Raw genomic sequence first — 15,192 nt, 5'->3', positions numbered from 1 at the left:
CTGAAGAGGCGTAAAACCCCCTTACTTGAGACATTAACCCTCTGAAGAGGCGTAAAACCCCCTTACTTGAGACATTAACCCTCTGAAGAGGCATAAAACCCCCTTACTTGAGACATTAACCCTCTGAAGAGGCGTAAAACCCCCTTACTTGAGACATTAACCCTCTGAAGAGGCATAAAACCCCCTTACTTGAGACATTAACCCTCTGAAGAGGCATAAAACCCCCTTACTTGAGACATTAACCCTCTGAAGAGGCATAAAACCCCCTTTATAAAATGCATAAACCCCCTCTGTAAACCTAAAACAAACTTCATAGAGGCATAAAACCCGCACACTAGAGTCAACCCCGCTCACTTGGGGGCACAAGTCTCCTGTCTACTTTGTACTCTAACAAGGTGTTAGTTAATATCAATCACTCGTGACACTACGGCATAGTTCCTACCTTCCTCCAACACTCCTGATTATAAGTCCTAACTAAAGTAATTTGAACAACAAAAATGCGTCTTTGACGGAAGTCAAATTTGTACTGATTAGTTGCAAAAATGACAACATAATTGCGTACACCAATTACAAGAGGACAGGTTCGGACGGTGGATTTATATGACAGTATCAAATGGAATTACTTTTGTAAGAGGATATGACGTCACATGGACGCCCGGGTCGGCCTGACACAACACCTCTGGGTTATATAAACCGTCCACAAGCTCTCGGGAAGAGCTTAAAGCGCTCAAACAGTGGTCTTGTACCCCGTCAACGAGAGCACTCAAGGGCCAACTTTTATGAGGGGGCTCAGCTGCTTATCAGTGTCATAACTGTGGTGGGAGAGCCCCAGTAATCCGCCAGGGAGCTGCCCTCGTACCCCATCACCACTATATAACACTTCACTCCTTAATGTTCACACTGCGGCCAGTAAGTCTGGAGGCTTATGACCAGCCCAACACTTCCTGGTCGTCACCATTAACACTCTTGCCGGAGATTACTCTCTCCTCGACACGTTGCTGCAACATGCTCTCCATTATGCATCATCTGGCAGATTTCTACGAGCACTTGGAAAACAAGGTGTTGGTGATGTTGTGGGTGTTGGTGACCGTAACCAGCCACACAGCCGGCGTCTACAACTACCTGCACTACGACTACACAAACCTCCAAGAGATCACAGAGGGCACCAAGTTCGTGGTGACGGCTTACACCTCCGTCGACGCCTCCTACAACATGGCTCCTCCCCCAGGGGGCGAGGACAGCGGTGGTGCCTTTCTCTTCGGGCGCGCAGACTACTCGTGCACGAAGAGCATCACAGTCGCCCTTGACCGGAGCCTGAGCGTCCACGTCTCGTACTGGTGTGACCAGCAAGACTCAGAGCTGACCATGACGAGCGGGTGTAACTGGTCGTGGCAGGAGACCCTGTGTGATGGGCCCAGGTTCCCGGCGAGGAACGGCAAGTGGAACAAGACGGTGCTCTTCAGCAACTGTGACCCCAGCAACAGCGTGAGTATATACCCTCTTCCTTACATGTAGAGCGCTCTTCACTCGCCTGCACACGCCCAGCCTCGAACTATACACCCATATAGGTAGAAGAGAAGGGGTATAACTGTCAGGAGAAAGCGCCAGGCCATTACGACTATATGGCCCTTGGAATGAGTCAGGATAAGGATTTGGGATGGGACGGGGGGAAAAGAATGGTGCCCAATCACTTGGACGGTCGGGGATTGAACGCCGACCTGCATGAAGCGAGATATATAGGTAGAGCGGCTGGCTACTATATATATATATATATATATATATATATATATATATATATATATATATTAGTATATTTTGGTAGCAGTCTTTCCTGTAGACATATATTATTAAATATGACCGAAAAAGTAAGATTAATAATTCTAACACGAATTTTCTCAATCTTTCGTACATTACGCTTCACTGTTGGAGGTAAATCAAAAATCACTTCTCCAAAATTCATTTTTATTTCTAGTCTGACGCGACACGGGCGCGTTTCGTAAAACTTATTACATTTTCAAAGACTTCACAAATACACAACTGATTAGAACGTATCTCTGATTTTATATCTACATTTGAGTGAGGTGGGAAGGGTGATGTGGCATTAACACAAGACAGAACAGGAGGGGATATTAATAGGGTATTAAAAGTATCAACACAAGACAGAACAGAAACAATGGGTATTGAATAGAAGTGTTTGTAGAAAGCCTATTGGTCCATATTTCTTGATGCTTCTATATTGGAGCGAAGTCTTGAGGTGGGTAGAATATAGTTGTGCAATAATTGGCTGTTGATTGCTGGTGTTGACTTCTTGATGTGTAGTGCCTCGCAAACGTCAAGCCGCCTGCTATCGCTGTATCTATCGATGATTTCTGTGTTGTTTACTAGGATTTCTCTGGCGATGGTTTGGTTATGGGAAGAGATTATATGTTCCTTAATGGAGCCCTGTTGCTTATGCATCGTTAAACGCCTAGAAAGAGATGTTGTTGTCTTGCCTATATACTGGGTTTTTTGGAGCTTACAGTCCCCAAGTGGGCATTTGAAGGCATAGACGACATTAGTCTCTTTTAAAGCGTTCTGTTTTGTGTCTGGAGAGTTTCTCATGAGTAGGCTGGCCGTTTTTCTGGTTTTATAGTAAATCGTCAGTTGTATCCTCTGATTTTTGTCTGTAGGGATAACGTTTCTATTAACAATATCTTTCAGGACCCTTTCCTCCGTTTTATGAGCTGTGGAAAAGAAGTTCCTGTAAAATAGTCTAATAGGGGGTATAGGTGTTGTGTTAGTTGTCTCTTCAGAGGTTGCATGGCTTTTCACTTTCCTTCTTATGATGTCTTCGATGAAACCATTGGAGAAGCCGTTATTGACTAGGACCTGCCTTACCCTACAGAGTTCTTCGTCAACTTGCTTCCATTCTGAGCTGTGGCTGAGAGCACTGTCGACGTATGCGTTAACAACACTCCTCTTGTACCTGTCAGGGCAGTCGCTGTTGGCATTTAGGCACATTCCTATGTTTGTTTCCTTAGTGTAGACTGCAGTGTGGAAACCTCCGCCCTTTTCCATGACTGTTACATCTAGAAAAGGCAGCTTCCCATCCTTTTCCGTCTCGTAAGTGAAACGCAGCACGGAACTCTGCTCAAATGCCTCCTTCAGCTTCTGCAGATGTCTGACATCAGGTACCTGTGTAAAAATGTCGTCAACATACCTGCAGTATATGGCCGGTTTCAAGTTCATGTCGACTAAGACTTTTTGCTCGATGGTACCCATGTAGAAGTTTGCAAACAGGACACCTAGGGGAGAACCCATGGCGACCCCATCTACTTGCTTATACATGTGCCCATCCGGGCTCAAGAAGGGTGCCTCTTTAGTACAAGCTTGGAGTAGTTTCCTCAGAATACTTTCTGGCATGTCAAGGGGAGTACAGGCTGGATCACGATACACTCTGTCGGCTATCATTCCGATTGTCTCGTCCACAGGTACGTTGGTAAACAGCGATTCTACGTCCAACGAGGCTCTTATCCCTGTGCCCCGTGTGCCCCGCAGTAAGTCCACAAATTCCTTTGGAGACTTCAGGCTGAAGGCGCAAGGAACATAAGGAGTCAGCAGGCCGTTGAGTCGCTTTGCCAGTCTGTACGTGGGTGTGGGTATCTGGCTAATGATTGGCCGAAGTGGGTTTCCAGGCTTGTGCATCTTGACATTTCCATACGCATATCCAGGTTTATATTCTCCAATGATCTTTGGCAGGTGGAGTCCGGATTTCTTGGCGTTTACAGTTTCGATCAGTTTGTTGACCTTTGCTTTTAATTCGGCTGTAGTGTCCTTCGTTACCCTTTGGAACTTAGTTTGGTCAGAGAGTATGATGTTCATTTTCGCCAGATATTCGTCTTTTTTAAGAATGACATATATTGGCGACTTGTCACCTCTCCTGACAACTATCTCCTTGTTCTCACGAAGGCTTTTAGCTGCCGCTTTAAGCTCGGGGGACAGTATGGTGCTTCTGTAGTTGCCTCGATTCTTTCCTCCTTCTGCAATAAGTTCTGCTTGTAAGGTATCTTTGGTAGTGACCTTCTTTTGTGTCTCGAGGTCGAATATGTCGTCCAACAGAATTTCCAACTCTACTTTCCGGGCCATTTCACTCGGTCTGGACATAACATGACAGTTTATGCCCAGATTTAGGAGAGTGACTTGGTCCTCAGTGAGGTTAATTCCTGCAAGGTTCAGGAAGCCATCTCTTGGTCGTGGAATTGCCATAGGTCCTCCATATAATGTTGTTAGTTTCTTGATAATCCTTGTTTCAGTGCTGAGGTGATGTTGGTCTGTGAGGATGTCGAGGTGTTGTTCAATGCGGGTACCCAGCAGCAAGGAATCAAGCCTTCACGATAAAATATCGCCAGAGTCTGATTCGTGATCAGATATACAAGGCAGAGAATGAAATCAAAGACAACAAAACGCAACTACTTCATGCTACAAACGAGTGGAGAAATAGCAACATCGACCATAGTATCCGTACCCGCATTGAACAACACCTCGACATCCTCACAGACCAACATCACCTCAGCACTGAAACAAGGATTATCAAGAAACTAACAACATTATATGGAGGACCTATGGCAATTCCACGACCAAGAGATGGCTTCCTGAACCTTGCAGGAATTAACCTCACTGAGGACCAAGTCACTCTCCTAAATCTGGGCATAAACTGTCATGTTATGTCCAGACCGAGTGAAATGGCCCGGAAAGTAGAGTTGGAAATTCTGTTGGACGACATATTCGACCTCGAGACACAAAAGAAGGTCACTACCAAAGATACCTTACAAGCAGAACTTATTGCAGAAGGAGGAAAGAATCGAGGCAACTACAGAAGCACCATACTGTCCCCCGAGCTTAAAGCGGCAGCTAAAAGCCTTCGTGAGAACAAGGAGATAGTTGTCAGGAGAGGTGACAAGTCGCAAATATATGTCAATCTTAAAAAAGACGAATATCTGGCGAAAATGAACATCATACTCTCTGACCAAACTAAGTTCCAAAGGGTAACGAAGGACACTACAGCCGAATTAAAAGCAAAGGTCAACAAACTGATCGAAACTGTAAACGCCAAGAAATCCGGACTCCACCTGCCAAAGATCATTGGGGAATATAAACCTGGATATGCGTATGGAAATGTCAAGACGCACAAGCCTGGAAACCCACTTCGGCCAATCATTAGCCAGATACCCACACCCACGTACAGACTGGCAAAGCGACTCAACGGCCTGCTGACTCCTTATGTTCCTTGCGCCTTCAGCCTGAAGTCTCCAAAGGAATTTGTGGACTTACTGCGGGGCACACGGGCCACAGGGATAAGAGCCTCGTTGGACGTAGAATCGCTGTTTACCAACGTACCTGTGGACGAGACAATCGGAATAATAGCCGACAGAGTGTATCGTGATCCAGCCTGTACTCCCCTTGACATGCCAGAAAGTATTCTGAGGAAACTACTCCAAGCTTGTACTAAAGAGGCACCCTTCTTGAGCCCGGATGGGCACATGTATAAGCAAGTAGATGGGGTCGCCATGGGTTCTCCCCTAGGTGTCCTGTTTGCAAACTTCTACATGGGTACCATCGAGCAAAAAGTCTTAGTCGACATGAACTTGAAACCGGCCATATACTGCAGGTATGTTGACGACATTTTTACACAGGTACCTGATGTCAGACATCTGCAGAAGCTGAAGGAGGCATTTGAGCAGAGTTCCGTGCTGCGTTTCACTTACGAGACGGAAAAGGATGGGAAGCTGCCTTTTCTAGATGTAACAGTCATGGAAAAGGGCGGAGGTTTCCACACTGCAGTCAACACTAAGGAAACAAACATAGGAATGTGCCTAAATGCCAACAGCGACTGCCCTGACAGGTACAAGAGGAGTGTTGTTAACGCATACGTCGACCGTGCTCTCAGCCACAGCTCAGAATGGAAGCAAGTTGACGAAGAACTCTGTAGGGTAAGGCAGGTCCTAGTCAATAACGGTTTCTCCAATGGTTTCATCGAAGACATCATAAGAAGGAAAGTGAAAAGCCATGCAACCTCTGAAGAGACAACTAACACAACACCTATACCCCCTATTAGACTATTTTACAGGAACTTCTTTTCCACAGCTCATAAAACGGAGGAAAGGGTCCTGAAAGATATTGTTAATAGAAACGTTATCCCTACAGACAAAAATCAGAGGATACAACTGACGATTTACTATAAAACCAGAAAAACGGCCAGCCTACTCATGAGAAACTCTCCAGACACAAAACAGAACGCTTTAAAAGAGACTAATGTCGTCTATGCCTTCAAATGCCCACTTGGGGACTGTAAGCTCCAAAAAACCCAGTATATAGGCAAGACAACAACATCTCTTTCTAGGCGTTTAACGATGCATAAGCAACAGGGCTCCATTAAGGAACATATAATCTCTTCCCATAACCAAACCATCGCCAGAGAAATCCTAGTAAACAACACAGAAATCATCGATAGATACAGCGATAGCAGGCGGCTTGACGTTTGCGAGGCACTACACATCAAGAAGTCAACACCAGCAATCAACAGCCAATTATTGCACAACTATATTCTACCCACCTCAAGACTTCGCTCCAATATAGAAGCATCAAGAAATATGGACCAATAGGCTTTCTACAAACACTTCTATTCAATACCCATTGTTTCTGTTCTGTCTTGTGTTGATACTTTTAATACCCTATTAATATCCCCTCTTGTTCTGTCTTGTGTTAATGCCACATCACCCTTCCCACCTCACTCAAATGTAGATATAAAATCAGAGATACGTTCTAATCAGTTGTGTATTTGTGAAGTCTTTGAAAATGTAATAAGTTTTACGAAACACGCCCGTGTCGCGTCAGACTAGAAATAAAAATGAATTTTGGAGAAGTGATTTTTGATTTACCTCCAACAGTGAAGCGTAATGTACGAAAGATTGAGAAAATTCGTGTTAGAATTATTAATCTTACTTTTTCGGTCATATTTAATAATATATATATATATATATATATATATATATATATATATATATATATATATATATATATATATACATATATATAGTGTGTGTGTGTGTGTAAACCAGCCCATCCTTCTCTTTAGATAGTACACTACTGACGTAATGGACAATTAGAAAGTAGAATTTGGTACTATTAAATTTGGAGAAACCGAAATAAGGTTTTGTATTTATGTTGCTAATGTAATGTACACATGTACAGTATGTACACATGTACATACTGTACACATGTACATACTGTACACATGTACAGTATGTACACATGTACATACTGTACACATGTACATACTGTACACATGTACATACTGTACACATGTACATACTGTACACATGTACATACTGTACACATGTACATACTGTACACATGTACATACTGTACACATGTACATACTGTACACATGTACATACTGTACACATGTACATACTGTACACATGTACATACTGTACACATGTACATACTGTACACATGTACATACTGTACACATGTACATACTGTACACATGTACATACTGTACACATGTACATACTGTACACATGTACATACTGTACACATGTACATACTGTACACATGTACATACTGTACACATGTACATACTGTACACATGTACATACTGTACACATGTACGTACCCTACACATGTACGTACTGTACAGGAACAAAACATTGGGCAGTGATTTCACACGTGTGGGTTGAGTGTCAGATGTGTGGGGTGGGTGTCAGATGTGTGGGTTGAGTGTCAGCTGTGTGGGTTGAGTGTCAGCTGTGTGGGTTGGGTGTCAGCTGTGTGGGTTGAGTGTCAGCTGTGTGGGGTGGGTGTCAGATGTGTGGGTTGGGTGTCAGATGTGTGGGTTGAGTGTCAGATGTGTGGGTTGAGTGTCAGATGTGTGGGTTGGGTGTCAGCTGTGTGGGTTGAGTGTCAGCTGTGTGGGTTGAGTGTCAGATGTGTGGGGTGGGTGTCAGATGTGTGGGTTGGGTGTCAGCTGTGTGGGTTGGGTGTCAGCTGTGTGGGTTGAGTGTCAGCTGTGTGGGTTGAGTGTCAGCTGTGTGGGTTGGGTGTCAGATGTGTGGGTTGAGTGTCAGATGTGTGGGTTGAGTGTCAGATGTGTGGGTTGAGTGTCAGATGTGTGGGTTGGGTGTCAGCTGTGTGGGTTGGGTGTCAGCTGTGTGGGTTGGGTGTCAGCTGTGTGGGTTGAGTGTCAGCTGTGTGGGTTGAGTGTCAGATGTGTGGGTTGAGTGTCAGCTGTGTGGGTTGGGTGTCAGCTGTGTGGGTTGAGTGTCAGATGTGTGGGTTGAGTGTCAGCTGTGTGGGTTGGGTGTCAGCTGTGTGGGTTGGGTGTCAGATGTGTGGGTTGGGTGTCAGCTGTGTGGGTTGAGTGTCAGCTGTGTGGGTTGAGTGTCAGCTGTGTGGGTTGAGTGTCAGATGTGTGGGTTGAGTGTCAGCTGTGTGGGTTGGGTGTCAGCTGTGTGGGTTGAGTGTCAGATGTGTGGGTTGAGTGTCAGCTGTGTGGGTTGGGTGTCAGCTGTGTGGGTTGAGTGTCAGCTGTGTGGGTTGAGTGTCAGCTGTGTGGGTTGGGTGTCAGATGTGTGGGTTGAGTGTCAGATGTGTGGGTTGAGTGTCAGATGTGTGGGTTGGGTGTCAGCTGTGTGGGTTGGGTGTCAGCTGTGTGGGTTGGGTGTCAGCTGTGTGGGTTGGGTGTCAGCTGTGTGGGTTGAGTGTCAGATGTGTGGGTTGGGTGTCAGCTGTGTGGGTTGGGTGTCAGCTGTGTGGGTTGGGTGTCAGATGTGTGGGTTGAGTGTCAGCTGTGTGGGTTGGGTGTCAGCTGTGTGGGTTGGGTGTCAGATGTGTGGGTTGAGTGTCAGCTGTGTGGGTTGGGTGTCAGCTGTGTGGGTTGGGTGTCAGATGTGTGGGTTGAGTGTCAGCTGTGTGGGTTGGGTGTCAGCTGTGTGGGTTGGGTGTCAGCTGTGTGGGTTGGGTGTCAGATGTGTGGGTTGGGTGTCAGCTGTGTGGGTTGGGTGTCAGATGTGTGGGTTGGGTGTCAGCTGTGTGGGTTGGGTGTCAGCTGTGTGGGTTGGGTGTCAGATGTGTGGGTTGAGTGTCAGATGTGTGGGTTGGGTGTCAGCTGTGTGGGTTGGGTGTCAGCTGTGTGGGTTGGGTGTCAGCTGTGTGGGTTGAGTGTCAGATGTGTGGGTTGAGTGTCAGATGTGTGGGTTGGGTGTCAGATGTGTGGGTTGAGTGTCAGATGTGTGGGTTGGGTGTCAGCTGTGTGGGTTGGGTGTCAGATGTGTGGGTTGAGTGTCAGCTGTGTGGGTTGAGTGTCAGATGTGTGGGTTGGGTGTCAGCTGTGTGGGTTGGGTGTCAGCTGTGTGGGTTGGGTGTCAGCTGTGTGGGTTGGGTGTCAGCTGTGTGGGTTGGGTGTCAGATGTGTGGGTTGAGTGTCAGCTCAGTGGGTTGAGGTGTCAGATCAGTGGGTTGAGGTGTCAGATCAGTGGGTTGGGAGTCAGCTCAGTGGGTTGAGGTGTCAGATCAGTGGGTTGGGAGTCAGCTCAGTGGGTTGAGGTGTCAGATCAGTGGGTTGAGGTGTCAGATCAGTGGGTTGAGGTGTCAGATCAGTGGGTTGGGAGTCAGATCAGTGGGTTGAGGTGTCAGATGTGTGGGTTGGGTGTCAGATCTGTGGGTTGGGAGTCAGATCAGTGGGTTGGGAGTCAGCTATATGGGTTGGACATCTAACATCTCTACTGATAGTCATTTTGAGCCCTACTGAGGTCAGATCGATGTTATATGAGCAGAGTGTTTGGAGTGATGTTGAGCCGGATTGTCCCAGTATCTGTTGATGTAGAATGCTGAAGGCGTGTAAATATATATAGCATCATGGTGTGATTACTTTATGGTAATTGTAACTTCTATTAGTTAAATTAGTTGTGTTAGTTCTACTTATAAGTGCATCATCATCCTAATTCTGTGAAGTAAATTGTGTCAATATATATAATAAATAAATAAATAAATAAATAAATAAATAAATAAATAAATAAATAAATAAATAAATAAATAAATAAATAAATAAATAAATGCTTATTCAGGTAAAGTACATACATACAGGAGGTTTTACAATAATTGATAGATTTATAGACATATATTAGATAGATATATTAGATAGATAGACATATATTAATATGTCTTACCGCACTAGTGTTAAACCTCACCTTGTGGTTACAATATATCACCGTCCAAATTGTCAGAAAGGTGTCAGTCACTTTATGCCTAAAATGTAAGTTTGATTCAGATAGTTAAACACTTGTTTAGTCAGCCAGTGATGTAAGGATTTGCTTAAGTTGTTACGGAAGTTCTGACTCTGATATGGACACTGTCTTCGTACTGTGTTGCTATTTATTTTATTTATTTATTTATATACAAGAAGGTACATTGGGTTTGTGAGACTACATAGCATAGTATTTACAATCTTGTAAAGCTATTGCGACCTCTTTATGTAACGTACGTACTGTACTTATGTAATTTACCTACTGTACTTTTTTATGTAACTTACATACTGTATTTCTTATGTAACTTACCTTCTGTACCTTTTACATAACCTTCCCAATTGTAAATGAACAACCATTTATGTATAACATCATAGATTTGAAAACAGTGTTAATAGTGTGAGTGGAAGCTTGCTCCCGGATACTGGCCATAGAAGGCCTGAAGCTTATCACAAATCTGAGGACAAAAGAAGAGAATTGACTTAGTCATGATCTCTGTTCCTTAGATAACAAGTACATGATAAACTAAGCCGCAGTGCTTCCCAGTACTACCAGCTTACATAACTAATCAACCCACGACACTCCTGGGGCCAGATTCACGAAAACACTTACGCAAGCACTTACGAACGTGTACATCCTTCCTCAATCTTTGACGGCTTTGGTTACATTTATTAAACAGTTTACAAGCATGAAAACTTCACATTAAACTGTTGTTATTGTTATAAACAGCCTCCTGGTGCTTCGGAGCTCATTAACTGTTTAATAATTGTAAACAAAGCCGCCAAAGATTGAGAAAAGATGTACAGGTTCGTAAGTGCTCTCGTGAAGCTGGCCCCTGCTCTCTTAGCCCTCAGCTTCCTCTCTCAGCCTGACTACACTGCCATACAGAAGGGGAATTAAGCCTTCTAGATGTGTTTTTATTGCAGAAGACTTTATCTTGCCACAGGTGAGCATCAGCATCTGTGGGACGGGCAGGAGGGACGGAGCGTCTGTGGGGGTGGAGACCATTGTTGTCCTCACTGATGACTCCACCCAGCCGCCCACCACCATGTCAATTGATGACTCCACCACAGCAATTTCCGACACCACCACAGCAAATGATGCCGCCATGACATCCATTGATACGGTCACCACAGCCATTGATGACACCACAACAACCATTGATGACACCACAACAACCATTGATGACACCACAACCATTGATGACACCACCACAGCCGTTGATGACACCACCACAACCATTTATGACACCACCACAACCATTTATGACACCACCACAACCATTTATGACACCACAACCATTGATGACACCACAACCAATGATGACACTACAACCATTTATGACACCACAACCATTGATAACACAACCACAACCATTGATGACACCACCACAACCATTTATGACACCACAACCATTGATGACACCACCACAACCATTTATGACACCACAACCATTGATGACACCACCACAATCATTAATGACACCACAACCGTTTATGACACCACAACCATTGATGACACCACAACTATTTATGACACCACAACCATTTATGACACTACCACAACCATTGATGACACCACCACAACCATTGATGACACCACAACCATTGATGACACCACCACAACCATTGATGACACCACCACAACCATTGATGACACCACAACCATTGATGACACCACCACAACCATTGATGACACCACCACAACCATTGATGACACAACCACAACCATTGATGACACAACCACAACCATTTATGACACCACAACCATTGATGACACCACAACCATTGATGACACCACCACAACCATTGATGACACCACAACCATTGATGACACCACCACAGCCGTTGATGACACCACCACAACCATTTATGACACCACCACAACCATTTATGACACCACCACAACCATTTATGACACCACCACAACCATTTATGACACCACAACCATTGATGACACCACAACCATTGATGACACCACAACCATTGATGACACCACAACCATTGATAACACAACCACAACCATTGTTGACACCACCACAACCATTGATGTCACCACAACCATTGATGACACCACCTCAACCATTTATGACACCACAACCATTGATGACACCACCACAACCATTTATGACACCACAACCATTGATGACGCCACCACAACCATTTATGACACCACAACCATTGATGACACCACCACAATCATTTATGACACCACAACCGTTTATGACACCACAACCATTGATGACACCACAACTATTTATGACACCACAACCATTTATGACACTACCACAACCATTGATGACACCACCACAACCATTGATGACACCACAAACATTGATGACACCACCACAACCATTGATGACACCACCACAACCATTGATGACACCACAACCATTGATGACACCACCACAACCATTGATGACACCACCACAACCATTGATGACACAACCACAACCATTGATGACACAACCACAACCATTTATGACACCACAACCATTGATGACACCACCACAACCATTTATGACACCACCACAACCATTGATGACACCACAACCATTGATGACACCACAACCATTGATGACACCACCACAACCATTGATGACACCACAACCATTGATGACACCACCACAACCATTGATGACACCACCACAACCATTGATGACACTACCACAGCCATTGATGACACCACCACAACTATTGATGACACCACAACCATTGATGACACCACAACCATTGATGACACTACAACCATTGATGACACCACAACCATTGATGACACCACCACAACCATTGATGACACCACAACCATTGATGACACCACCACAACCATTGATGACACCACAACCATTGATGACACCACAACCATTGATGACACCACAACCATTGATGACACCACCACAACCATTGATGACACCACAACCATTGATGACACCACCACAGCCATTGATGACACCACCACAACCATTGATGACACCACCACAACTATTGATGACACCACCACAACCATTGATGACACCACCACAACCATTGATGACACCACCACAACCATTGATGACACCACAACCATTGATGACACCACAACCATTGATGACACCACCACAACCATTGATGACACCACCACAACCATTGATGACACCACAACCATTGATGACACCACCACAACCATTGATGACACCACAACCATTGATGACACCACCACAACCATTGATGACACCACAACCATTGATGACACCACCACAACCATTGATGACACCACAACCATTGATGACACCACAACCATTGATGACACCACAACCATTGATGACACCACAACCACTGATGACACCACGGCCATTGTTGAGACCACCACAGCCATTGATGACACTACCACAGCTATTGATGACACCACAGCCATTGATGACACTACCACAGCCATTGATAATATCACCACAGCCATTGATGACACTACCACAGCCATTGATAATAGCACCACAGCCATTGATGACACTACCGCAGCTATTGATGACACCACAGCCATTAATGATAGCACCACAGCCATTGATGACACTACCACTGCCATTGATAATAGCACCACAGCCATTGATGACACTACCACTGCCATTGATAATAGCACCACAGCCATTGATAATAGCACCACAGCCATTGATAATAGCACCACAGCCATTGATAATAGCACCACAGCCATTGATGACACCCCAACAACCATTGATGACACTACCACAACCGTTGATGACACCCCAACAACCGTTGATGACACTCCAACAACCATTGATGACACCCCAACAACCATTGATGACACTACCACAACCATTGATGACACCCCAACAACCATTGATGACACTACCACAACCGTTGATGACACCCCAACAACCATTGATGACACCCCAACAACCATTGATGACACTACCACAGCCATTGATGACACCCCAACAACCATTGATGACACTACCACAACCGTTGATGACACCCCAACAACCATTGATGACACTACCACAACCGTTGATGACACCCCAACAACCATTGATGACACCCCAACAACCATTGATGACACTACCACAACCGTTGATGACACCCCAACAACCATTGATGACACTACCACAACCGTTGATGACACCCCAACAACCATTGATGACACCCCAACAACCATTGATGACACTACCACAACCATTGATGACACCCCAACAACCATTGATGACACTACCACAACCGTTGATGACACCCCAACAACCATTGATGACACTACCACAACCGTTGATGACACCCCCACAACCATTAATGACACGACTCCTGGGACCAGCACCCCTCCCTGCCGGGCTGGGTGGTGCGGCGCGGGTCTCTGTGAGCAAGAGATCATCGTGATTGGTTTCTCCTGCACAACTCTCCTGCTGCTGGTGGTGCTGGTGGTGGTGGTGCTGCAAGTCTGCCGGACACCCAGGAGGAGGGTGTTTGTCAAGGTAAGTGTCCCTGCTGTTACGTACTCCTAATAGATACGTAAGTAAATATATTAATATGTACATTTATAATTGTATGTAAATTACAAGCATGTATATTGAGATACTTATATGTTCTATGCAAATGCACATTCATGTTACAGTGTTGGCGTTAGGCCCAACGTATCGTGGGAATGATTGTTTTATTTCTTTGTGTGATCAGTTTTCCCACGGGAACTAATGATTTATATGTGATCATAAGTGGGTAACAGAGGTGAATAATAATTGAGTGAACTGTATCTGGCAAATTGTCGTGGGATCGTCCGTTGCTGGGTGTGCATGCCATTATTCCCTTCTGTATGCATATTTTAATTACTATGTAAAGAAGTACTTACTTTATTTGTGTATATCAATATGTATTAATTATTCATTAAGTTAGTTTAAGATTACTCTTGTCACAATGTATTGCTCCATTGTTGA

General features: G+C 44.8%; 1 protein-coding gene across 1 annotated transcript; it reads left to right on the top strand.

Moving 5' to 3' along the window:
* Positions 1-268: 268 nt before the first annotated feature.
* On the top strand, positions 269-14,766 carry LOC138373340 (mucin-2-like). Its single transcript, XM_069339536.1, has 3 exons — positions 269-1,511; positions 10,661-10,682; positions 11,230-14,766. The coding sequence occupies exons 1-3, from the start codon at positions 892-894 to the stop codon at positions 14,764-14,766; spliced, it is 4,179 nt and encodes a 1,392-aa protein (XP_069195637.1). The 5' UTR covers positions 269-891.
* The last annotated feature ends 426 nt before the right edge of the window (positions 14,767-15,192 follow it).

The sequence above is a fragment of the Procambarus clarkii genome, chromosome 42 (assembly GCF_040958095.1).
Source record: "Procambarus clarkii isolate CNS0578487 chromosome 42, FALCON_Pclarkii_2.0, whole genome shotgun sequence".
In the NCBI taxonomy this organism is placed as follows: Eukaryota; Metazoa; Arthropoda; class Malacostraca; order Decapoda; family Cambaridae; genus Procambarus; species Procambarus clarkii.
The sequence above is the reverse complement of the archived record's forward strand: the minus strand, read 5'-3'. Positions and strand labels throughout refer to the sequence as shown.

What these genes read in the sequence shown, in the direction of transcription:
- LOC138373340 (XM_069339536.1), top strand. Translation starts at nt 892, where the DNA reads ATGTTCACACTGCGGCCAGTAAGTCTGGAGGCTTATGACCAGCCCAAC. An exon ending in ATATACCCTCTTCCTTACAT is followed by an intron (nt 1,512 to 10,660) that starts GTAGAGCGCTCT and finishes ATAACATCATAG; the next exon opens with ATTTGAAAACAGTGTTAATA. An exon ending in TTGAAAACAGTGTTAATAGT is followed by an intron (nt 10,683 to 11,229) that starts GTGAGTGGAAGC and finishes ATCTTGCCACAG; the next exon opens with GTGAGCATCAGCATCTGTGG.